The 24,597-nt window shown below is 59.1% G+C and overlaps 1 protein-coding gene across 1 annotated transcript in view; it reads right to left on the reverse strand.

The window, feature by feature from the left end:
- Positions 1-2,955: 2,955 nt before the first annotated feature.
- INPPL1 (inositol polyphosphate phosphatase like 1) overlaps positions 2,956-24,597 on the reverse strand; it is a 70,692-nt gene continuing 49,050 nt past the window's right edge. The window contains exons 15-29 of the mRNA XM_045023077.1: positions 23,714-23,852; positions 23,378-23,477; positions 23,027-23,115; positions 22,741-22,822; positions 21,575-21,664; positions 17,827-17,940; positions 17,382-17,470; positions 16,885-16,972; positions 13,114-13,269; positions 11,748-11,832; positions 10,871-11,020; positions 9,768-10,527; positions 9,205-9,338; positions 7,432-7,544; positions 2,956-7,397 (exon numbers count right to left, since the gene is read on the reverse strand). Of these exons, the coding sequence (XP_044879012.1) occupies positions 7,451-7,544; positions 9,205-9,338; positions 9,768-10,527; positions 10,871-11,020; positions 11,748-11,832; positions 13,114-13,269; positions 16,885-16,972; positions 17,382-17,470; positions 17,827-17,940; positions 21,575-21,664; positions 22,741-22,822; positions 23,027-23,115; positions 23,378-23,477; positions 23,714-23,852 (2,170 nt within the window). The 3' untranslated portion in view covers positions 2,956-7,397; positions 7,432-7,450. The remainder of the gene's footprint in view (positions 7,398-7,431; positions 7,545-9,204; positions 9,339-9,767; positions 10,528-10,870; positions 11,021-11,747; positions 11,833-13,113; positions 13,270-16,884; positions 16,973-17,381; positions 17,471-17,826; positions 17,941-21,574; positions 21,665-22,740; positions 22,823-23,026; positions 23,116-23,377; positions 23,478-23,713; positions 23,853-24,597) is intronic.

Below are 24,597 nucleotides of genomic sequence, written 5' to 3' on the forward strand. Positions count from 1 at the left end.
GGCTGCTCCTGTCAGGGCTTGTCACTGAGCAGCCTGGCCGGGGGACCCTGAGGTGCTGTTTCCAGCTCCTCAAGGGGGTTGGGGATCGGGATGTCCTTGTCTCCAACAGGCTGTGGGGAAAGACTATGGGGGAGCAGGCTGGGGAGACTCAGCATTGTGGCCTATCACTGTAGTACAACCATCCCTTCTGCCTTGGGGAACGTGAGCCTCCCACCGGCCTCTCCCTACCCAGCACTCCCCATACATCCCTGTGCTCCTGTGACCCCCCCAGGACTTTCTTCACTGGCTTCGGCTGGGTGCTTTCCAGCCATCGTGCTCTGAGACTTGGGCCCTGTTCAATTCAGGTAAAGTCAAGGCCCTCTAGGCGTATTCTGAGAAGGCCCCTCTCCATGGTGGGCTCCCTGGCCCATAGACGTCACATCTCTAAGGGACGTGGAACCCTCCACGCTGGAGACCTTCAGCACCTCCAAACTGAAGCCAGAAGGGCTGAAGTTCCCCCATTTGCATGGCCCATGTTCAGGCAAGAAATAGAGGGGGATGCCCCAGGGACCTCATCTCTGCAGTCCACAGGCAGGTGACTCATGCCAAGGCCCTGCCAATACCCTGGCCTGGGGGGAAATTGCTCTGACCCCGAAGGTGCTCTTCACGTCAGGCCTGTGTACATGAGTGCAAGATTAGGGCATTGAATGGTGACTGGGCCTCTGAGTATGGTGAGGAAATAACCCAGGCAGAGCTGTCAAGGAAGGAGATTGTGGAGAAGAAAGGCTGGTGTTTCCACGGCACCTTCTGTGCTGGACGGTCCCAAATGCCTGATGAACCGTCCATTAACAGACCGCTTCTGTCTGGGGTTAGGTGGAGGTAAAGGTCCAATCCTGCCTTCCACGTGTGATCGGCGGGGCTCCTTGCGGAAGGATCTCTCGTGAATAAGGGCTGCAGGGGCAGGCTTTGCGTCAGCCGGCAGAGATGGGACAGATCCATTTGGTCAGCTAGCCCCCAGCCCCAGCGCATGGTGGCTTCTGACTGCAGTTACCAGCACCTGGTCAAATCCAGCCTTTGCTGCCTCAAAGCATGGAGCTTCCATCGCTCCGGGGAGATTCCCCAGCCTCGAGCAGCTTTCCCCTTCCTAGGCCCTGTCCACACTGGGGATTTCTGACCAGGGGTGCCCAGCCAAGGATGCAACTGCACCAGTGCAAACGCCCAAGGTCAACCTTCACCCTAAGGGTACGTCTACATGGCAATTAAACACCCATGGCTGGCCAGGGTCAGCTGACATGGGCTGGCCACGGGTGTTTAATCACTGTGTAGTGGTTTTCAAACTTTTTTTCTGGCAATCCAGTTGAAGACAATTTTTGATGCCCATGACCCAACAGAGCTGGGGATGAGAGGCTTGGGGTGTGGCTCAGGGCTGGAGCAGAGGGTTTGAGGGTGGGGGTGAGGGCTGCGGGATGGGGCCTGGAATGAGGGTTCAGGATGGGTGGGGCTCAGAGTTGGGAGGGGGCTCCAGGTTTTGAGGGGGGCTCAGGGCTGGGGCAGGGGGTTGGGGTGCAGGATGGGGGTCAGGGCTCTGGGATGGAGGTGCAGGCTCTGGGGTGGGGCCAGGGATGAGGGTTTGGGCTGCAGAAAGGGGGTCCAGGTTTGGGGGGGAGCTCAGGGCTGGGGTTGGGGCACGGGCTTACCTCAGGCAGCTCCTGGTCAGGGATGCAGCGGGGATGCAGAGGCAGGCTTCCTGTCTGTCCTGGCACTGCAGACCACACTGTGTCCCAGAAGCGGCCAGCAGCAGGTCCAGCTCCTAGGTGGAGGCGCGCAAGTGGCTCCACATAACTCTTGCCAGCAGGCCCCACCCCCCAGCTCCCATTGGCCAGGAACTGACCAATGGGAGTGCAGAGCCGGTGCTTGGGGTGGGGGCAGCGTGCAGAGCCCTGTGGCCCCCACACCTAGGAGCGGGACCTGCTGCTGGCTGCTTCCAGGGCACAGCGTGGTGTGGAACAAGTAGGGGACTAGTCCATCGTAGCCAGGCAGCACTACCGATGGGACTTAACGTCTCAGTCAGTGGTGCTGACCAGAGCCTCCGCGGCCCAGGGCCTTACGTTCTGTACTGGGTCGCGACCCAGTTTGAAAACCACTGGTCTAAGAAACTATTTGCTTTGACCTGGTGGCCTCTGCTTGAAACCAGGTAAGAACTAATGCAAATCCTGGCTCAACCTGTCTACATCAGGCCTGGCCATGGTGACTAAAATTGGACCAAATGGCGAGTGTCATCCCCTTCTCCTATCTATCCCCCCTTGGCCATGCCTGTGTGTGGAGATGTGAATTTAAAACTGTGAGGTTGGAATACGGCCATTCTGGAGGATCCCTGGATTCCAGGATATGGAGAATTAAAAGCTCCAAGCACAACCTGACCCAATGGCCCAGATTCCCTGACCAGCTGGTGGACATAGTAGCAGCAAGTGTTGACGTCTCATTCTGAAGAAGTTGGAGAGGGCAGAGTTCAAAAGACGACTTGCTGAGTCACTGTCTTGGAGCCGATAGACCCCAAATTGCAATGCAGCCATCTCTGGGGAGGAACACGGCAGCGCACAGCAACATGGCTTGCCAGTTTGGGGCAGGAAATGAAGGCGAATAGCGTATCCGCTTGAGGCTGCAGGGGGAGCTAAGGGAGGCGGGATCAATGTTACTGAGATGGAATTCGAGCAGGACCTGAGAACTATCGTGTTGTGGGAGCTTTAATGAGCAGAAATAGTGAGGCCTTTGGTTTTACCCACCACCTGCATGCCGGCACTCCCCTCCTCCGCAGCGCCATGGACGGGAATTAGGTCAGTACAGAGTCAAAGGGAAGAGCACCACCTACTGACTCACCAGCATGACTTCTGCTGCAGCTGGGTGGGTCTTGCATGGGCTCCCATCCCAGCAGTGACCCAGCCTGAGACCGAGGGAGGGAGAAAACACAGGTAGCAGTTTCTAAGCAAACAAGCCCTTTTATTACTTCAGAATGTGATACTCCTGGACATAAAAAGTGAACATCTCGCAAAGTCTTCAGATCCTAACATTAAAATTCTCATCTCCTGCCTCCCCCGAGAAATAATATTAAGCATAAGAGAGTTTCAAATAACAATTAAATTAAACATTAAAAAAATAGCTTGTGATTTCAACCACAACAAAAAACACAACACGACGGTAGTTTAGTAGGATTAAAGTCACACCAAACGCCTCGCTAACTAACAGAGACAAGGTGGGGTGCAGAGAACCTGCCAGGCCTCACGGGCACCGGCTCCTCCCCGTGCCTGATAGCTAAACCACATTGGAAACCAAACACGTCCTTCATTTCTCTGTGAGAGCCCCTTCATCACCACTGGAGATTCTCCTTGGGATGGGCAAAGGCTCCAATGACTTAGCGGAGTCCTCCAAGGGTTGGATATGTCTCCTGGGGCATGCATGCTCACCTCTGTATGGCTCCGGAAAACCAGATGAGCATTGCTGCCTCCATTTTACAGATGGGGAAACCGAGGCACAGAGTGGTGAAATGAGCAGGCCAAAGGGCCAGGCAAGCAAGTCAGCATCAGAGCTGGGAACAGAAGCCAGGGCTCCTGACTCCTACTCCCATGTCCACAAACCAGTAGCTCAGAGCAGCCTCTGAACAAGGTTCCAGGCCATCCTAGCCCAGAGATAGCTGTGCTAACACAGGGACAGCAGCCAGCCATGTTTCACTGACACCGACAGGCGGGTCCTCATTGGAACCAAATCACAGTGATGATCCCTTCAGTCGGAAAGGGAAATCGGTGAGCGGGGGCCTGCCCTCAGCACCAGCCTAAGGGGCTGTTCCCCGTGGCAGCTGGTGTCTTGAAATGAGAACTGTGCTTAAAACTGAACTGTGAACAAACCCAGTCACGAGTCCTAGCCGTGCCCTGGCCTTTCGCCCGTCCTTAAGGCTTGATCTCTCCCTGTGCCACTCAGCGCATCCCCTGGGATCTTCCTGATGGCTAACAGGGAAAGGAGCCTAGAGAAAGTCAAGGAGGCAGCCCACGGCTTTCCCCCCGAGATCGCCGGCAAGGGGCTGAAAGGCGCTCACCCTGCCTGGAGAGCTGGCCGCAACCTCATCCAGCAACAGCTCCTGGCCACCGCCGCTGCCTCCGGCCGGACTCAAACTCGCCACAAAGCGGGAGAGCTTTGTATCGGCCCCCCAGGCCGTAGACTGCGGGATCGACCCCATGCGCAGCTGGCTCCAGAGTTAGAGGAGACGGCTGTTAACACCACACGCTTGCTCAATGCCTTTGGGTCCCTGTCGGGCGGCTGGTCCAGGTTAGCAGTCTGCCATTGCTACGAGCTAATGGAGACGGGGTTAGTGCCAGTGGGCGAGGGTGGGGCTGGCGGGGCATGGGGTCTGGCCTCACGTGGCCCATGCTGGGGGGGTCGAGTCGCCCAAGCCTGGCAAAGTGCCCCACTGCCTGCGTTCCCGCTTGGAACCCGTCGGCCAAGCAGCTGCCCATGCGCTCCCAGCAACCAGGCTGACGTGCCCGGCCGTGGTGGGGGTGGAGAACTATGTTCCTCTTCAGGCCCTCGCTGGCGAAGGGCTCAGGGTAGGGCCTGCCCCGTCTCCATCCAGCCCAGGGCCTTGCAGACCAACCTCTTCAGTGCACAAGGGGCTGCCCAAGACCCCGAGTCAGTCACAAAGCGGCAGGCGGAGAATAGCTGGGAGGAGGCTGCGGAGAAATGGGGTTACGCCCCAGCAGCTAGAGCCCGTGTGGGCGGCGATGGGGCGATCTCAGCTGTCTACACACGGCAGTGGAATGACCCACCCCGGCTCTCTGATTTAACAGGTGCCTATAAACGCTCTGGGTGCCGGAGCGCCACTCCGTGAAGGAAACTGGCACAGCTGGGTTTGGCAAAGGAGCCGCTTATGGTACTGGGGGAGCTATGATGTCCTTTGCAGTTACAATCTCGAGGCATTAGTGAAATAGCCTCAGTTTCCCTCTCCCCCAGCACACAGAGGAGCTGTCGGACGGGGCCTTGGGCATCTTGGCTTCTGAAGTGGGAAAAGAACCCAGGTGTCCGGAGCCCCAGTCCCTGGCCCTGCCTGGCTTGAAGGGAGGCAGCTGGGGATCCCAGACTCGCTTTGGATTCGCTCAGCAGCAGGCGAGGACGCTACAGACACCGGCCAGAGCCGCACCCAGTTTGTGATTTCGAACCAATTCCGTTAAAATGGAGCAAACCCCAGTGCGTGTGCTCTTAAGCCGATTGCAGCCCAGTTTCTATCCATGTAGCTTAATTCAGCGAGGACTCAAAGCTAACCTACATGGATATAAACCGAGTTTAATTTGGATTAAGGGCGCTGACACTATGTTTTGCTCTGGTTCAACTAAGCCGGTTTGAAATAACACTTTCAGTCAAGCGGGTGCAACTTTGCTGTAGCCTGTCTCAGCTGCCACATCCTCCCGCTCTCTGCTGGCAGCTCAGACTGGTGGGTAAAGACTTGATGCCAGTGGAAGGACTTGCTCTCCAGCCAGCAGCACGTGGGGCAGGGCTGTGGCCCTCGCAGGCACCTCAGCTTGCTGCCCCAGCGTCTAACTAACTAACTAACGCGGTGCAGGCAGGCAACGAGAACGCGAACTCGGGGCTTGTCTTCGCTGCAGCGGGAACTCACGTTGTAACTCGGGTGTTGCCCCTAGCTTGAGTCCTGCCCCCACACATAGGCTGGCTCGCCGGGGGTACACGCTACAGCTCGAGCGAGCTCCCCGACCCCTCTGCAGTGTGGATGCAGGCGAGCGCCACTCTCCAGAGCTGGCAGTCCTCCGACAATTCCCCTTGTGGGCCCAGAAAGGACAGGCGGGTTCTCCCAGGCTTCCCTGGGAAAGGCCCCCCTCGCTCACTGCAGCGCTAAGGCCCACGGGCTGTGTCCCTAGATGTCTCTGACCCGAGGGGGGGAATAAAGTGCCGGGTACAAACGCTGCCCCCTGCTCTCATGGACGGTGGGCACAGATGAAGGCAGGACCCTGGGGTCCCCATGCCCGGTGAGGAGCAGCTAGAAGATAGGGCAGCAGGAGGCAGTGCATGGAGCCTGGCTGGATGCCTGATGGGCAGGAAGGATGCCAGGGAAGATTGGCCAGAGGGTGGTGCAGTAGCCTGGGCCAGGGGCAACCTGGGTTTAATTCCTGCTCCGCCACAGATTTCCCCTGTGACCCTGGGCGTGGCTCGTCGGCCCTGTCTGCACTAGGAGTGCTTTAGCGGGCTCCTAAGGCGTAACTACGCTACAGCCAGGGAGGAGAGGAGATAATGGGGGCCAGAGGAGGACGGAGGACTCAGGAGTGAGTGGAGGGACCACTGCCCCCGCCATCAGCTCCCACAGTCAAGGAGAAGGGCTGAGAGGGTTTTTACTCCCCCGCTGAGCCTAGACGCCCCTGCCTGCTCCAATTCTTCGCTGGCGCAGAGGCGCTGGGCGGAGAGACCGTTCCGGAAGCAGACAGCCCTCCCTGGCTAACCACAGGGCTGGGACGTATCCCAGGATGCCGAGACGCCTGGCGGGAGACAGGGGGCGGTGGTTTTGTCATGACCCCCATGGGGAAAGATCCAGGGCACTGGCAGGGAATTCCTCCTCAGCTCTGGGCCAAGCCTCCCAGGTTAATTCCAGCCTCTAACTCCTAGTCAGCGCCTGTCCCCGATGCCCCACCCTCCGGGCGGCTGCAGGCTCATGTCCCCACTTGGGCAGCTCGCGCGCCCCCCTCAATAGAGCGCTCCAGCCCCTTGCTCAGCCTGGTTGCTCCCTGGCGACCGGAGCGCTGTAACCCAGCGGCACCTGTGCCCTGGGAAGAGGGAGAGGCCCTGCCCGCCGCTGCCCACAGAGCTGCGAGCCCGCGGGATGCAGGGGGGGCAGGAAAGGGCCTGGCTTGGCTGAAGGGGAAACTCCCTGCAAAGGAGGAGGAGAGGCCTAAACCCGAGCAAGCCCAGGCTGCCTGGCAATGAAACAAGACAAACTTTCTTCCTCTAGTTCAATAAATACGCAATAACTTAGGCAGCAGAGCGCCCTGCTCCCAGGCCTAGGCCACTTCCAACCCCCAGCTGTGGGACTGCTCAGCCCACGTGCGGCTCTCTGCCCCCCTCCCACCCATCGCCCCCTTGCTCTGGGTTGGCTCAGGCCCGATTCCTCCAGGAAGGCGAGGACAGGTAGGATCTGGGTCACCGTGGGGCAGCTCCTCCCCACTCCGCACCCACAGCCCCATCTCTGGGGTGCCCCCCTGCAGACGCAGCACTAAGCCAGTGTCCCACGCGCTGCCCTCGCCCCCCACCCCCGGGGCTGCCTCGAGTGCCCTCCCTCCCCGCCAGGGGGAGGGGGGTGCAGGCACAGTGAAAGCCCCCGAGATCCCGACGTAGGAGGGGGCAGGAGGGGGACGCGGGATGCGAACAGGAGCGAGCGCGGAGCGGCACGCCCGGGCCCTGGCGTGGGAGGCGCAGATTCCTGCTACTTCCTGAGCTTCAGCAGGTTCTCCAGCAGGAGGCGCTTGTGGTTGGGATCCAGCACCCCAGCCTCCTCCAGGTCCTCGTCCGTGATGTCACTGGAAGGGGGGGAGAGGACAGGAGTCAGCAGCCAGCCCCTCTGTGTGACTCAATAGCCCCCCTCTGATTGGAGAAGCACAGACACCAGTTAACCCTCGCAGCACCCCCACCCCGACAGCCACAGGCGGGGGATATTATTTACCCACACGAGTCAGTGGCAGAGCCCCAAATAGAACCCAGGCGTCCTGGCTCACGGTCCCCTGCTCTAACCACTAGGAAACACTTCTCTGACTTCTCACGTCACCAAGGAGACCCAGGCATCGGTGAGATCCCCCCAGAGCATGCTTCTGAGATGCCTGGAGAAAGCAGGGTTTGCCAACCGGGACCCCTGCCTGGGGGTCAGTGACCATTCCCTGCCAGGAAGGCTGGTGGCGCCTACCCGGCACCCTTCCCTGCCGAGACCTCCGCTGTGGGCAGACATGGCACCGTCACCCCTCTACAGCAGGACAGGAGTGGGTGTCAGGCGACCGGAGCCATGCACCAAAGCTGTGCCATGTGGCAGGGAACCAGGTGGCTGGGCAAGAGGCACCTTGCACTACACGCCTGCACTAGCGGACCAAGCCCCTATAGAGGACCATATAGACTGCTGCCCCTCTCAGCTGATCCCGCTCTGGGAGAAGCTCCCCGGTTCTGCAGGTCAGTGGCGCCCCTTAGTGGCACAAAGGCCAAACTTCCACCCTGTGCTCCCAAACCCGTCAGCATGCTGGGATGGAGAGCGAGGGCCCCGGAGAGCCAGAAGGATGTTGGCATGCCAGGTCCGTGGAACGGCCGTGCCCCCAGCAGCTGGCATTTGCTAAGATTCTGGGCAACCAGGAGACGTCTCTACTCATCCGTTCTCCTCCTTGTACGCTCCCCGCCCCTCTCCCCATTCATCATGCTGCCCCTTACTGCCCCTGCCAACCGGGCAGATGTAGCTTGTTCAATCCCCCCGCCCCAGCACTGGCATCTCTCTCTGTGGCAGGCTGGGGCGATCTCACCAGTGAGGCTGTCCCATCCCTGCCCCGTGCCCTGTGTCACCGCTGGCTGTCCCGTCACAGAGGCTGATCGCTCTCCCCACCGGGTGTCTCGCCCCTTCCTGCTCCTTATGTTCCCTGCTCCCATGGACTATCTCGAGGGCCCGACCAAATTCACAACTATGACAAACACATCACGGACCGCGCACTCAGACCTCCCCCATGAAATCGAGCTATTGGAGGGGAGGGAGGGGGCAGGGCTCCCCGTGCACCGGGCTCCAGCTGCTAGTCCTGGGACGGGACACGGCCGCTCTCGAGGGGAGATCAGACCCACCTCCGGGTACTTCCCCAGATGCAGGAAGCTCTGTGGCTGCGCAGAATGAGGGTGGCAATCCTGCGACCTCCCTACAACAGCTTTGCGACCCCCCCGCCCACGACCTCCTTTTGGGTCAGGACCCCCACGGTTACAACACCCTGACATTTCGGATGTAAACCTCTGGAAATGTGAAATTGACTCATTTTACAACCCTCTGGCTGTGAAATGGACTGAAATGGACCCTGAGTTTGGTAGGGCCCCAGCTGTCTCCATCCCCGCCCCCTAGGATGTGCCCATCTTCACTGCCCTGCCCCCAGCTTGGGCTCACCGCTCCTGCCAAGCCAGCGTCCCGCTGAGCAGGGTGGTGAGGGTCAGGCCGGGCCCCCTCACCTGAGGAACTCCAGGTCGTCCCAGCCGTTGTGAATCAGCCCCTCCTCGTACCTCTGCAGCCCGAGGGCCAGGAGCCAGTCGCCCACGCTGCACTCGCTCAGGCTGGAGCTGCTCCTCCCTTCCTGGCCCAGCGCCTACACAGAGCAGATGGGCACAGTGCATCAGGCACCCTGGGGCTCGAGCTGCACCCCCCACCCGGGACCCTCCTGTGCCGAGCAAGGGGGCTAGTGCAACGGCTTAGCGCCTGCTCCATGCACGGGAAAACCCGACTAACCCAGGGCCTGGCTCCAGCACCTTCCGTCCCAGGACCCCAGGCACAGTGGACTGATGAATTCATGCCCCTGGGGGGTTGGGCAGTATCCGCAGGCCCATACTCCAGATGGGAAAACCGAGGCCCAGAGCAGGCCAGTGAGCTGCCCGTGGCCGTGCAGTGAGTCAGTGAGAGCAGCTTGGCCGAGCCCGCCCCCGTGTGCATGGGGCAGAGGGACATCACGGAGGGACCCCAGAGGGAGGGCGCTGGGACCCCTGATCTCAGAGGGCCTGTGACAAGCTCCTGCATGTACCTCTTCAGCCAAGTCCTCCTCGATGCTCTCCCGGATGGAGCGGGGTGGGAAGGTGATGGGCCGGCTGTAGTCGGGGTGCATGCACCTGGGGGGCAGATCCAGCCGCCCTTTGCTGGGCAGATGTGGGGCCGGCCGGCCCTGCTGCTCCCGCCCCAGGCCGCTGCTCCCTTTGCTGCCCGGATAATCCACCTCGCTCAGGGTCTTGGCCATCTGCAGCACCGAGCAGGAGCGATCGTCCAGGGGGCCTCCCTGAGCCTGGGGGGCGCTGGGGGGCTCCACCAGGAAGCCAGGTCCAGGGGGGAGGGGAGGCCTGGGGTGTAGCTTGGGTGGGGCCAGCTTGGACTCCAAGGGGTCGCTGAAGGCCACGGCAGCCCACGGCTTGGCAGTGCCGGGCGCCTCCCGGCCAGCTGCCCCAGCCAGGTCCTTGGCGCTGGCGTAGAGAGGGTTTTCGGCCACCTCAAACTCCACGGCCTTGGGCAGGGGTGGGGGCGGGAAGTCGGGGGGCGGCAGGTTGAGGGTGCCCGTGTCCTCGTCGGAGGAGCTCTCCTCGCCCCGGCCCGGGAGCGGCTGGCGGCGCCGCTCCGGCTGCACGGGCACCGTGATCTGCACTTTGTTCTTGGGGGCCGGCCCCTTGGAGGGGGTGGGGGGATCTGCGGCCAGCAGCTGATGCGGGACCCCCTCCAGCACGTAGTAGGCTGGGTTATTGAAGCTGTTCTTCGTGGGGCCGCTGTCGGGCTCCGAGGCCGAGTCCTGCTTGGACCTGAGGGCACAGGACGGGAGAGTGAGACCAAGGGGCAGGAGGAGAGGCTGGTCCATGCAGCCCGCAGGCTCTTTGGGGCAAGGACTGTCTCTCGCTATGGGGTACGCACAGGGCTCAGGCCCCCCTCTAAGCTGCCCCCCGGCTCTGGAGGACTCCTCTACCCCCGGCGTCTCTCCCCGATGGGACGGTCCCCGGCAGCCCCCTGGGACGTCACCACCGAGACACTTAGGCCCCCAACACTGGGGCTCCCTGACCGTTCTCCCTCGGGGGGACGTCCTGCCTGCGTTGTTCTAGCTCACGGTGGTACCAAGGGGGCCGTGGGCCCAGCTTGTCCGTCACTGACCTGGTCTGAGAGGTCTCCTCCCTGGAGGTGCCGCGGAGCGGGGCTGGCAGACGGCCGGCAGGCAGGGTGCTGGGCTTCTCCGGCTCGTCAGACAGCTTCCCGAGGGGGCAGGCTGCCGCCTCCCCCGGCAGGGGCTTCCGGCCGGCGGATCTAGCAGAGAGGGGGAGACTATTGGTCAGTGGAGGCAGGGCCCGTCCATACCCTCCCAGCGCTCCAAGACCGAGCCCCGCGCTGTGGTGCTGCTTCATCCGCCGTGAGGCTGGGCTGAGCCTGAGGGGGGAACCGGGGGCCCCGGGGAGACACCTTCAGGGAGGAGAGGCCCAACCCACCTGGATGCTGTCGTCCAGGCCTGGGCTGCCTAGCACCAAGCCCAGTGAGGCGCAGGCCCAACTCCAGGGGTAGAAAGGTGCCAGGCAGCCTGTCCCCCTGGGCCCAGGCCGGCCTGGACCCTACGGTCTATTTGCCAGCGCTTCAGACATCCCCGGGGATCAGACCCCCGCAGGATCTCCCCAGCTGTACACAGCCGGCACCGCACTGCGCCAGCGGGTTGCACTGACACCCGCTGCCCTTCACCCCAAACCTTCCAGCCCCAGACAACCCTGTCTGCTCCTGGGAAGCTTCTTCAGCCAGGGCCCTGCCCCAAGAGCCACCCCCACCCCGGCAGGGTGGACCCCGCACTGCTCGCTGATCTCCCCTGAGACCAGGCCAGTGCAGAGCGTCACTGACCGTCCCCGTGAGTGACAGGGCTGACGGACAGACACCCCCCCGGGGTATCCCTGCCCCGGGAGGAGAGCACCCCCTGCCTCCCCCACACCCCACCTGGCTTCTTCCCGGAGCGGCATTGCCACAGCCCGAACCCACCCCAGCCCACCCTTACTTGGCCTGCTCCTGGCTGGCCCGAGACCCCAGCGGCAGCTTCCCCTTGGCAGCTCCTGTTTCGTCCTTGTCGATGCTGATCCACTCTGCGGGCGGGAGAGACGCACACGCTCAGCGGCGGAGCAGGCCCCGTTTAGCTCCCTCGGTGCCTCGCCTTTGGGCACCCGGGCCTGGCTGGCTCGATGCAGTCCCAGGCCATGAGGGTCCCACCCCCAGGCCCTTGGAGGGCTCCTTCCACCCACCTGGCACCATCTCCCTGGCTCCCCAGCTCTGGGGGTGACTGGGAAACTCACCCCCCAGAGTCCTTGTCTCTCGGGCACCCCCAGCGGTGGCGAGATGGAGCCAACCCCAGCTATTCACTAGATCAGAGGTGGGCAAACTACCGCACATGGGACCCTCCTGCCCAGCCCCTGAGCTCCTGGCCCAGAAGGCTAGCCCCCCAACCCCTCCCCCGCAGCCTCAGCTCGCCCCACCGCCGGTGCAATGCTCTGGGCGGTGGGGCTGCGAGCTCTTGCCGGGCCTGACCCGGTCTCTGTGCTGCGCGGTGGTGTGGCTGGCTCCAGCTGGGCGGCACGGCTGCCTGTCCTGGTGCTCTGGGCAGCGTCGCCAGCCACCAGTGCTCCAGGCAGTGCGGTAAGGGGGCCGGGAGGATTGGATAGAGGGCAGCGGAGTTCGGGGTGGTGGTCAGGGGGCGGGGGTGTGGATAGGGATAGGGGCGGTCAGAGGGTGGGAAACAGGGGGTTGAATGGGGGAAGGGATCCTGGGGGGCAGTCAGGGGGGGGGTTTGATGGGGCAGCGGGGGGCAGTCAAGGTCTGGGGGCGGTCAGGGGACAGGGAGGGATGGATGGGGCAGAGGTCCTGGGGGGCAGTCAGGAGGGGGGGTTGGATGGGGCAGCGGGGGGCAGTCAGGGGCAGAGGTCCAGGAAGGGGGGTTGGATGGGGCAGGGATCCTGGGGGGCCATCAGGGGACAGGGAACGGGGGGGTTGGATGGGGGTGGGGGGCCAGGCCACGCCTGACTGTTCGCGGACGCTCCCCTAACCCGCCCTCCATACAATTTTGGAAACTCGATGTGGCCCTCAAAGTTTGCCCACCCCTGCCCCTGATGGTACCACCTTCCCCACGGCTGCCGGCCTGGCCTGGATTCAAACCCTGAGCCACGCAATAGCAGCGGCCCGGCTCCAGCCTGCGTCTCTGCTTAACTGGGGAACAACATCCCAGCTTCTTCTAGGCAAATTCCCCCCGGCTGCTGGCTAATGGCTCCATCGGACCATGCAATCAGCTGCGGCAGTCGGGCCGTGTAACCCCTTGGAGCCCTGGGTGCCTGGCAGGCGGCCCCTGAAAGGCGGAAAGCCCCCCCCCCACTCACCGTAGAGCCTCTCCCGGGTGCTCATCCGCTCGGCTGGGACCCGGACCTTCATGGAGCCCCGGATGTTGCCCGTCTCCTCCCCGCGGTGGGACAGGTAGGTGAGGAACTGCTGGGTGGTGCTGCCGATCATGGACTTCAGGGCGATCACGCACTCGCCTGGAGGACGGGCGGGAGAAGAGGCGTCGGCGACACAGCCAGAAGGCAGGCACCAGTCAAGGTTAACCGGGGAGGGGGGAGGTTCCCATGGCACCACCCTGCCCTCCCCCTCCCCTCCCTCCCCAGCAATGTGACCCCAAAGGAGAGTGGCGGAGGGAGAGAGAAGACGCTGCAGAGACAGGGGTGGGACTCCCGCCTGCGAGAGCCGCTCCGCGACTGCACTCGGGAGCCGAGCCCCTGGAGCGAGAGGCAGGTGGGGTGAGCAGCTGGGGCTCTGGACTGGGATGCTAGAGACCTGGGTTCGAGTCCTAGCTCGGGAACACGCTCCCTGGCTGACCCTGGGCAAGGCACTTTAGAGCTCAGCTGGGAAAGGAACAGAACGATGCTTCCCTAATGCCAAGGGGCCGTGGGGGGCTCGGCTACCGCAGTGCGGAGAGGGGCCTAGGCAGGAGCCGTTGCATTATATACCAAGAATATCTACACTTGTTCTGAGGCCCAGAAGGAGGTGGGAGACAGACCAGAAAGTCTCCAGGTAAAAATAAAAGGGGGGGAGAAATAGGGGTGACATCATAGTCAACCACCAAAGCAGGAGGTGTTTCTACTACACATAACAGAGCTATCCAGAATGCAAGCCCTAGTGACAATGGCGGGACTTTAACCGTGCAGCCATCTGACGGAAAAGGCAACACGCAAACTTTGCAGCACGTTCTCGGGCTGTAGCAGGGACGACTCGTTGTTTCAGAAAGAGGAGGACGTAACCTGGGGGAAAGCCATTTTACACTTCATTCTGAAAGACGCGGGCGCAGGGAGGAGGGTTTTAGGTTTATTAGGAACTGGAGGAGCCTTTTGGGAAAGGAGGAGCCTGTACAGAAAGGATGGGCTCCGCTAAACCGAAATGGAACCAGATTGCTGGGTGTGTAAACTTAAAAAGGGTGTAGAGGAGTTTTTAAGCTAAGTGCGGAGGGAAAGCCAACAGGTGCTGAGCACCCGGTTCAGGACAGAGACATCCCTTAGGGGAGGATCTGTTAACGGGGATTTTCTATATCCTCATAAGGAGGAGAGTATCGAAGTTGATAAAGCACAGGTAGGAACTGAAGAGAAACAGTCAAACGAAAAGGAGTCCCAGTCAGTTACATCACATGAAGGCAGACAGCCAAACATTGAGAAATGCTATCAGAGCTTGTCCACAAATGCAAGAAGTCTCAGTACTAAGATGGGTGAACTCGAGTGGGTGATATTAAATGAGAATGTTGGTGAGAAAGTAAGAATGGCCCTACTGGGTCAGACCAAAGGTCTGTTATGGCCCCTGTTATGGTCTTGGCCTTCACAACATCCTCTGGCAAGGAGTTCCACAGGTTGACTGTGCATTGTGTGAAAAAAAATACTTCCTTTTGTTTGTTTTAAACCTGTTGCCTACTAATTTCAAGTGGTGACCCCTAGTTCTTGCGTTATGAGAAGTAGTAAACAACACTTTCTTATCTACTTTCTCTACACCAGTCATGATTTTATAGACCGCAATCATATCTCCCCTTAGCCGCCTCTTTTCCAAGCTGAAAAGTCCCAGTCTTATTAATCTCTCCTCATACGGAAGCCGTTCCATACCCCTCGTCATTTTTGTTGCCCTTTTCTGAACCTTTTCCAATCCAATTTGGATGTAACAGGGCTCACAGAAACTTGGTGGAATGAGGATAATGAATGGGACACAGCGATACCAGGGTACAGGAGATATCGGAACGATCGAGTAGCTCGTGCTGGTGGGGGAGTAGCACTAATACAGTTGCTTTCTTTCCCATATTGCGCCACTCCCCCAGCAGCCCTGTTCTTGCCAGATTCTGTGAGCAGGGCCTGACTCATACCAGGCCTCTGGTACAAGGGCTCATGTCTCAAGTTGAATTGCTACTACATTAGCTAATGTGATGCTGATTTTTTAAAGAGGCTCCAGAGGTGACCCTGGCAATCAGAGGCTGGTAAGTCTAACTTCAGTACAAGGCAAATTGGTTGAAATTATAGTAAAGAACAGAATGATAAGATATGTAGAGGAACATGATTTGTTGGGGAAGAGTCAACACAGCTTTTGTAATGGGAAATCATGCCTCACCGGTCTACTAGAATTCTTTGAGGGGGTCAACAAACATGGGGACAAGAGGATACAGTGTACTTGGACTTTCAGAAAGCTTTTGACAAGGTTCTTCAGGAAATGGCCTTAAGCAAAGAAGGGAGTCATGGGATAAGAGAGAAGGTCATGGATCACTAACTGGTTAAAAGATAGGAAACAAAGGGTAGGAATAAATATTCAGTTTTCAGAGTGGAGAGAGGTAACTAGTGGTGTCCCCCAGGGGTCTGTTCTGGGCCCAGTCCTATTCAACATATTCCTAAATGATCTGGAAAAAGGGGTAAACAGTGAGGTGGCAACATTTGCAGATGATACAAAACTACTCAAGATAGTTAAGTCCAAAGAAGAGCTACAAAAGGATCTCTCAAAACTGGGTGACTGGGCAATAAAACGGCAGATGAAATTCAATGTTGATAAATGCAAAGTAATGCCCATTGGAAAACATAATTCCAACTATACATACATAATGATGGGGTCTAAATTAGCTGTTACCACTCAAGAAAGATCTTGGAGTCATTGTGGATAGTTCTCTGAAAACATCCGCTCAATGTGCAGTGGTAGTCAAAAAAGTGAACAGAACGTTGGGCATCATTAAGAAAGGGATAGATAATAAGACAGAAAAAATCATGTTGCCTGTATATAAATCCATGGTACGCCCACACCTTGAATAGTGTGTGCAGATGTGGTCGCCCCATCTCAAAAAAGATATATTGGAATTGGAAAAGGTTCAGAAAAGGGCAACAAAAATGACTAGGGGTACGGAACAGCTTCCGTATGAGGAGAGATTAATAAGACTGGGACCTTTCAACTTGGAAAAGAGACGACTAAGGGGAGGGATATGATTGAAGTCTATAAAATCATGACGGGCATGGAGAAGGTAGATAAGGAAGTGTTATTTACTCCTTCTCATAACACAAGAACTAGGGGTCACCTGATGAAATTAATCGGTAGCAGGTTAAAAACAAACAAAAGGAAGTATTTCTTCACACAGTCAACCTGTGGAACTCTTTGCCAGAGGATGTTGTGAAGGCCAAGACTATAACAGGGTTCAAAAAAGAACTAGATACATTCATGGAGGATAGGTCCACCAATGGCTATTGGCCAAGATGGGCAGGGATGGTGTCCCTGGCCTCTGTTTGCCAGAAGCTGGGACAGGACGACAGGGGATGGATCACTTGGTGATGACCTGCTCTGTTCATTCCCTCTGGGGCACCTGGCACTGGCCACTGTCGGCAGACAGGACACTGGGCTAGATGCACCTTTGGTCTGACCCAGTCTGGCCGTTCTTATGTTTCTGATCACAGCCCACAGGAGTCGGTGACAGAGCTGGGAACAGACCTCACCCTAGGGCAGCCAGGACTAGAACCCTAACCCGGGACTCCTCCCTTTGAGCCAAAGGAGAATGCCAGGCGCTAGAGTAGATCCCTCCCTTAGCGTCTCTGTGACCCAGGCCCTGGAGGGCGACATTACTCCCAGGCCGCACTCCCCCTCCTGCTCCTTACCGTAGGATTCGTAGCCATCGACGGACTTGACTGTGAGCAGCAGGTGCTGGTCCTGGAGATACTCGATCTCGGACAGAATCGGTTTCAGCTGCAGCCGGGGGGAATCCATGGAGAATGGACATTTACTCAGAGCAAGGAGGCCAACACGCTGCATGTGGCAGCTACAGGACACGGCGGAGCAAGGTGCAGTAATACAGGGATCCCGCTCCCCCTGCCGATCGAACCCACCGCCCGCGTTCTCCCACCCGGACAGGGAGGCAGTGTGGTCTAACGCATAGAGCACTGGCTTGGGAGACCTGTGTCCTATTCCCGGCCCCGTCACTGGCCTACTGGGTGACCCTGGGGAAGTCACGCCCCTGCTCTGTGCCTCAGTTTCCCCATGATACTGACTCGCTTTGTAAATATTTAGGGATTATTACTACCAATAACAAGGTGGTGTCTCCTCTGCGCAGAGGGGGTGTCAAGGTGATTGAGTGGGGGAGGGGGTGAGTTCTCACCGTGGGCAGCTGCCTCGAGGACCACTGAACCTTCAGGAAGTTGATGTTGTCACTGCTCTGCATGTCGTTCTCGCAGCTCTTCTTGAACTCTGGGGGCGAGGAAGTGGCAGGCTCGGGTTAGGCACACACTCCCCCGGCGTTCAGACACAGCGGAGCAGTCCCACGGTACGCCTCCCCACCCTGCCCCCATCTAGCCAGAATGGAACTGTGGGGACAGACACACACACCCCCCTCCCCGCTCCGCAGGCCTCTGCTGCTTGAGCTAAACAGAATCTCCACTAGCACAGGGAGAATTAGGACTTTTCCATCCTCTGCCGGCTGCAGCCGCTGGCAGGCCATGGGCTCTCACACAGCAGATGGTGGAGAGGCTCCTGTCTACACTAGCCAGTGGGCTACACGGTATGTGTGAAGGCAGGCGAGCGGGTTGGGGGTGTCAGGTACGCACCTTCCAGGCAGGTGGAGTAGAACTCGATAAAGAACTTGGTCCGGCTGGCCGTCTTCACGATAGCTTCGATGCTCTCAAATTCAATGTAGGCCTGGTCTGAGGCCTTGGAGAGCCCTGGGAGCAGAGCATAATAATAGTAGAACACCACGCTAGCTCTTACCTAGCACTTCTCATCCCTAGATCTCCAAGTACAAAGGAGGGCAGGGTTGTTATTCCCATTTTACAGAGGGGGGAAACTGAGGCATGGGGCCGGAAAGTGACTTGCCCAAGGTCACCCAGCAAGCCAGTGGCAGAGCTGGGGACAGAACCACGGTCTGCTGAGTCCCGGTCCCGCGTTCCAACCACGAGGCCAGACTGTGGAGAGGGCCATTGCTGTCCCAAGAAGACAGGGCCCACAGGTTCATATGAGGGACTAGGAAGAACCCCGGCTCGGTTTTTATCACAGCTGGTATCAAGCGTGGAGAGCTACCAGGTCTGCCGGGCCGCAAGCAAGTTCATCTCTCTTCTGGGTTGGGTGATGGAGCAAAGGGTGCCCCAGAACTGCCACAGGGCACAGCCGAAGGGAGGACAGGAGAGCAGGGCTGAAAGGAGGCATGGACCTAGGGTGGCATTGCCTTCTCCTGGGGCAGCGAGACAGGATCATGCTGGGGTCCAGCAATCCTGAGGTGGTGAGGCCTGGGGGTAGTGAGGTTGGGAGGACTCCCAACACCCAGGTGGAAGGCTGGGCCGCTCTGCAGTGTGGTGGGAAGGAGATTAAAGATCATCTAGGTATGGCCCCAAAATACCAGGAATACTTTGCCACGGTTTTCACTAGCGAGGATCAGAGCGTGTGGACAAAGGCAGGATGGAAATGAGTGTCTAGAAATGGTAATTACCACAGCCGAGGTGGAAGAAAAACTTAATGAGCTTAGGTTTCAGAGTAGCAGCCGTGTTAGTCTGTATCTGCAAAAAGAACAGGAGTACTTGTGGCACCTTAAAGACTAACAAATTTATTTTAGCATGAGCTTTCGTGAGCTGCAGCTCACTTCTTCGGATGCATAGAATGGAACACACAGACAGGAGATATTTATACATACAGAGAACGTGAAAAGGTGGAAGTATGCATAACAACAGGCAGAGTCTAATCAATTGAGATGAGCTATCGTTAGCAGGAGGAAAAAAAACTTTTTGAAGTGATAATTAAGATGACCCATAGAAGGTGTGAGGAGAACTTAACATAGGGAAATAGATTCAATTGGTGTAATGACCCAACCATTCCCAGTCTTTGTTTAGGCCACAGTTAATAGTATCTAGTTTGCATATTAATTCAAGTTCAGCAGTTTCTCTTTGGAGTCTGTTTTTGAAGTTTTTTTGTTGCAAAATTGCCACCTTCAAGTCTGTCACTGAGTGGTTAGAGGTTGAAGTGTTCTCCCACTGGTTTTTGAATGTTATGATTCCTGATGTCAGATTTGTGTCCATTTATTCTTTTGCGTAGAGACTGTCCGGTTTGGCCAATGTACATGGCAGAGGGGCATTGCTGGCACATGATGGCATATATCACGTTGGTAGATGTGCAGGTGTATGAGCCCCTGATGGCATGTCTGATGTGATTAGGTCCTATGATGGTGTCACTTGAATGGATATGTGGACAGAGCTGGCATCGGGCTTTGTTGCAAGGATAGGTTCCTGGGTTAGTGTTTATGTTGTATGGTGTGCGGTTGCTGGTGAGTATTTGCTTCAGGTTGGGAGGCTGTCTATAAGCGAGGACTGGCCTGTGTCCCAAGATCTGTGAGAGTGAGGGATCATCTTTAAGGATAGGTTGTAAATCTTTGATGATGCGCTGGAGAGGAGAGGCTGAGGGAACTGGGATTGTTTAGCCTGCAGAAGAGAAGAATGAGGGGGGATTTGATAGCTGCTTTCAACTACCTGAAAGGGGGTTCCAAAGAGGATGGATCTAGACTGTTCTCAGTGGTAGCAGATGACAGAACAAGGAGTAATGGTCTCAAGTTGCAGTGGGGGAGGTTTAGGCTGGATATTAGGAAAAACTTTTTCACTAGGATGGTGATGAAGCACTGGAATGGGTTACCTAGGGAGGTGGTGGAATCTCCTTCCTTAGAGGTTTTTAAGGTGAGGCTTGGCAAAGCCCTGGCTGGGATGATTTAGTTGGGAATTGGTCCTGCTTTGAGCAGGGGGTTGGACTAGATACCTCCTGAGGTCCCTTCCAGCCCTGATATTCTATGATTCTATGATCGTGCCAGCCCAACCTGATTTCCTTCTTTGAGCAAAGAATGGATGCTTTAGACAAGGGAGGTGCAGCAGATCTAATAGACTCGGTCTTCAGTGAGGCATCTGCCACGGTGTCACTAGGAAATGGTTAGGGATCAGTGCAAGACTCGTCAGGTGGGTAAGGAACTGGCTAAAGGGAGAAGGCAGCAGGTTGCGCTGAAAGGTGAATACTATTCAGGAGGGAGGTTCCTAGCGGAGTTCCCCAAGGATCAGTCTGGGGACCAATCTCATTCACTGTGGTTATTAAGGACCTGGACACTAAAAGCAGGAGCGGGCTGATGAAACGTGCTGACGACCCAAAGTTAAAAGCCAGCGTCAGTACAGAGGTGAATTGGAACACAGGGATCTGATGACCTTGAAGGCTGGAGCGACGGAAATGGGATGAAATTCAGTAGCCCAGAGTTCAAGGTCATGCGCTTTGGGTCGAGTAAGAATTTCTGCTCCAAGCTGGATGCGACAGAGGAGAAGAGACCTGAGTGGGCGGGTCAGGACTGGGAGCCACTGGAGTGATGCGGCTGTGAAAAAGGCAAACGGGCTCCTAGGATGCGTTAGCAGAGAGAGAGAGACGTATTAATGCCATTGCACAAGGCCCTGGTGAGACCGTATCAGGAATCCCGGGGCAGTTCTGCTCACCCGTGTTCAGGAGAGAGGAATTCAAACTGGGACAGGTGCAGAGAAGAGCTGTGAGGATGACCAGGGAGTGGAGGGCCTGTTTTAGGGGAGCCGACTGGAAGAACTTGGCTGGTTTAGTCTGGCAGCAAGAAGGGGAGAGGGAATCGGATTGCTCGGTGAATACACCATGGGGTGAGCACCAGGGAGGGAGACGAGCTCTGGAAGCTACAGGACAGTGCTGGCACAAGAACAAATGGAAACTAGCCATGAACAAATTCAGGCAGGAAATTTCTAACCATCAATAGGAGCTGTGGGGGCAAACAAGTGAGTTGGTTTTAAGAGAGAGCTGGACAAATGGACGAGTGGGAACTGCATGACAGGATTGCTTGGGGGGGGAGGACTCGGCAGCCCTGGGGCTCGCTTCCGGTCTATGGCTTACACCTTCCCAAAGCTCATGCTTCAGGGTTTCAACTGCCCACCAGCAGGGGTCAGGAAGGGATTTCCCCCTCCCCCAGTGTATTCTGGGAGGGTTTTTTTATCTCCTTCCTCTGAGGCGTGAGGGATGGCCACGGCTGGAGATGGGACATAGGACCGGGTGGGCTCTGAGGTGGCCCCGAGCGCTGTCTCTCGGCTGCGGGGTTAGCATGCGGGGGCTGGGTGGGCTGGTGGCCTGCGGTAGACAGACGGTCACACTGGAGGCTCTAGCGGTCCCTTCCGGATTTAAACGCTCCAACTCTGCGACATGCGTGTCCCCGCAGAGGCTCAGTGACAAGTCAGGGCCAGGGACAGGTGGAGAGCCGCTTGGCCATTGCTAGCCGGTGGCCTCCCAGCCCAGCACAGGGCAGGCACATGCCCGCCTCCCCCCCGGTACCTTTCTTGGAGACGAACTGGGATGTCACTCCGACCTCGAAGGCGCCGAAGACAGGGGAGTGGTCGCTGGTCGTGATGTCGTCGGTGCAGCCTGCCAACAAGCAGGCGCCACTGGTGAGCTAGCCAGGGCGCTCGGGGCTCAGCAGGGGCAGGGGCTCCGACCCGCAGCGGATCAGGCCCGAGGGGAAGGCATGTCCCTCTCTAGGGGTGGAGTGCCCCAGGGCTGGGCTCACCGGTGGGGCAGCCGAGAAGGAGCTGGGCACTGCTGGAGCCCCCTTGCCCGGCCCTTCGCTGGGCGTCCGTCCGCACCTCAGAAACGTCGCCGGGGAGAGAACGCCGTTTCCCTCATGCCAGAATTCAGTGGGGAATTCTGATAACCCAGGGGACCAGGCCTCTGTGCCCACCCACCACCCCAGCTCCCCTCGCTGCCCTGCCAACGTGCCCACCCCAGGCTCCCCACAGCCTCCTCAGTCCTTGCCCCCTGCCCCACTGAGGCTGCTCACAAGGAGGGGGGGCGCTTGGCTAAGGGTGACGAGACCCCTGTCCCGGGGACAGAGCCCACCTCCCCCGTGAGAACCGGACTCAGACCCGCAACTCACAGGCCTCTGCGACTAGACCGGTTTGGGCTGGATTTGAACCTGGGACCTAGCAGGGAGAGGCTGCAGAGCTCGTTCCCAGCCCGGTCCCCACCCTGTCTACCTTTCCTCTCGAGCCCCCAGGGCGAGCCCCAGCCCCGCAGGGCCTTGCCCCGCTGCACTGTGGGAGGCAGCGCCCGCGAGGTCTCGGCAAGCAGGGCCCTGGCAGGGAGCCTGGGCTGTCCCTCTGTCCCTCTCACCCCCCCCCCCCAGGGGTGTTGTGCGGCTCGAGGGGGTGTGAGGGGAAGGAGATTCTGGGGTCGAGTGGAGAGAGGGTGTCCCAGCCCCAAGGAACGGCCAGCGCTGCAGGCACAGCCAGGGGAGCGCCTGGCACTGGGTCCCTGGTCACCTCCGTGCAGACCACGGGCTCCTCCGCACGCTGGCAGCAGCGAGGTGAGAACGCGGGGCCTGCCGCTCCACAGGCCCGGGCCTCTCCCACGGGCAGCCCGGTGGTGGGCCACCCTGGCCGGCCACCCGAGGGCGAGCAGGTGACTCCAGCCGGCAGTGGGTGCCGCTGACGCCCCGCACTCACCGTAGGAGTTGCAGTTGATGTGGGTCTCGGGGTACGACTTCCACAGGATGCGGTCACACCAGGAGGGGACGTTGGTGCGGACCTGGGCGGGGGGACACAGGATGCTGGGGTGAGGTACTGCCGGGCAGTGCCCTCCCCCCCGCCCACCAGCCTGGCAGGGCCCCTGGCACTGGCCCTCACTGGCCCACAGGGTCCAGAGAGACAGCCACGGAAACCGGCTAGTCCTCCCCAGCCCCCCAAAGGCCCCTCCCCGCCTTCCCTTCCCCACCCAACCCCCAGCACCTACCCCGGTGGGCTTCTGCTTGTGCCACACGTAGGTGTCGCGGGAGCCCCGCTCGTAGCGGTAGGTCGGGGGGAAGCTGATCTCCTCCTCGCCTGCAGAGACACAGCCCGGGGTGTGAGGCGAAACAGCCTGGGCTCGGCCACCCTCAGCATCCCCAGCAGCCATGGGGCGACAGTCCACACACCGGACCCCAGGCCCAGCAGTGCTGATCCCCATAGGGGAGACACCCCCCCCCAGCAACACCCCAGCAGGGAAGGGGAGAGCCCCCACAGTTCCCCCCATGCCAGCAGGGAAGGGGCGGAGCCAGTGGGTGAAGCAGACGCCCCGCCCCGCCCGCAGCAGAGCCGCCCTCACCGAATCGCAGGAAGACCTTGTGCTTCTCCTTCTCCAGGTTGAGCTGATCCACCTTGAGCAGCGGCTCGAACTCCTTGCGGTTGATGTAGTTGAGGATCTCCTGGAGGAGGCAGGGCCGAGCGGGCAGGTCAGAGCGGGGAGGACAGGCCACACAGCCCCCCCCGGGGGCCTGCACTCCCCTCCCCTCAGGCCTGCCCATGGGCCTGTGCCCCTCACTTGTCTGTCCTCCCCATGCTGCATCCCTCTCCCGTCAGGCCTGCGCCCCACTCCCGCCAGGCCCGCGCCCCCCTCCCCACAGGCCCGCACCCCCCTCCCCACAGGCCCGCGCCCCCTCACCTGGATGTCCATGTCCAGGCGGTAGTTGAGGTCCCCAAACCAGAAGAGATGGGTGAAGCGGAGCGAGATGTCGAAGGAGCTGAGCTGCTTGTCGCCCAGGGACAGCAAGCGCAGGATGTCCAGGTAGTTCTGGTTCCGCCTGTCGGAGAGGGGAGCGGTGGGCAGGCAGAGACGGGCCCAGCAGAGAGGGGGCAGGGGAGGGGACACAGATCAGAGTCTCCGGGGGCCCAGCCCGTGGGAACATAAACCCAAGGCCTCGACCGCTCCTAGTTACTAAAGATCCCCAGGTGCTTCCCACAAGAGCAGCGGGTTTGCCTGGGTGCCCTGCTTGGAGTGCCGTCACTGTCCAGTTCAACCGCCGCCGCGCTCCTCCCCAGAGGCAGACGCGCTGACCTGCTGCGTGGGGCTTGTTACGTGTGTAACCGCCCTCTGGGATCCATTGGGACGGTACAGATGACAGATGGGGGGTGGTGGTTTAATATTCTCAGGGCTTCTACCAAAGAGAAGGCGCGTGGAGAATGAACTCCCTCCCCAGGCTAAGAGCACCAGGCCTGACAGAGAGACCAGGGGGCAGGAGATGGTGGTTTTCCTCATTTGGCGGTCGACCCACCAGCCGCGCTTGCTGCTTAGCTTGGGAATGTTGGTGCTTCCAGAGCCCATCCAGCGGGACCGGAACGCTAACAGCGACAATCGCCGCGTGCTGATCGCCGGCCCCAGGGCGATGCGGCCCCAAGGAGCAGGGTGTGGGACGGTGCATGGAAACACGCCGGGACGGGTGAGCACAAACGTGTCTGAGTGTACGCAAGCGTGCAGGGCTGAGCCCAACTGTGTCTAAGAAAGCAAGAAGGAGCATGCGAAGGCCAGGGTGAGCAAGGGTGCCCCAG

Source organism: Mauremys mutica, chromosome 1 (assembly GCF_020497125.1).
Source record: "Mauremys mutica isolate MM-2020 ecotype Southern chromosome 1, ASM2049712v1, whole genome shotgun sequence".
In the NCBI taxonomy this organism is placed as follows: Eukaryota; Metazoa; Chordata; order Testudines; family Geoemydidae; genus Mauremys; species Mauremys mutica.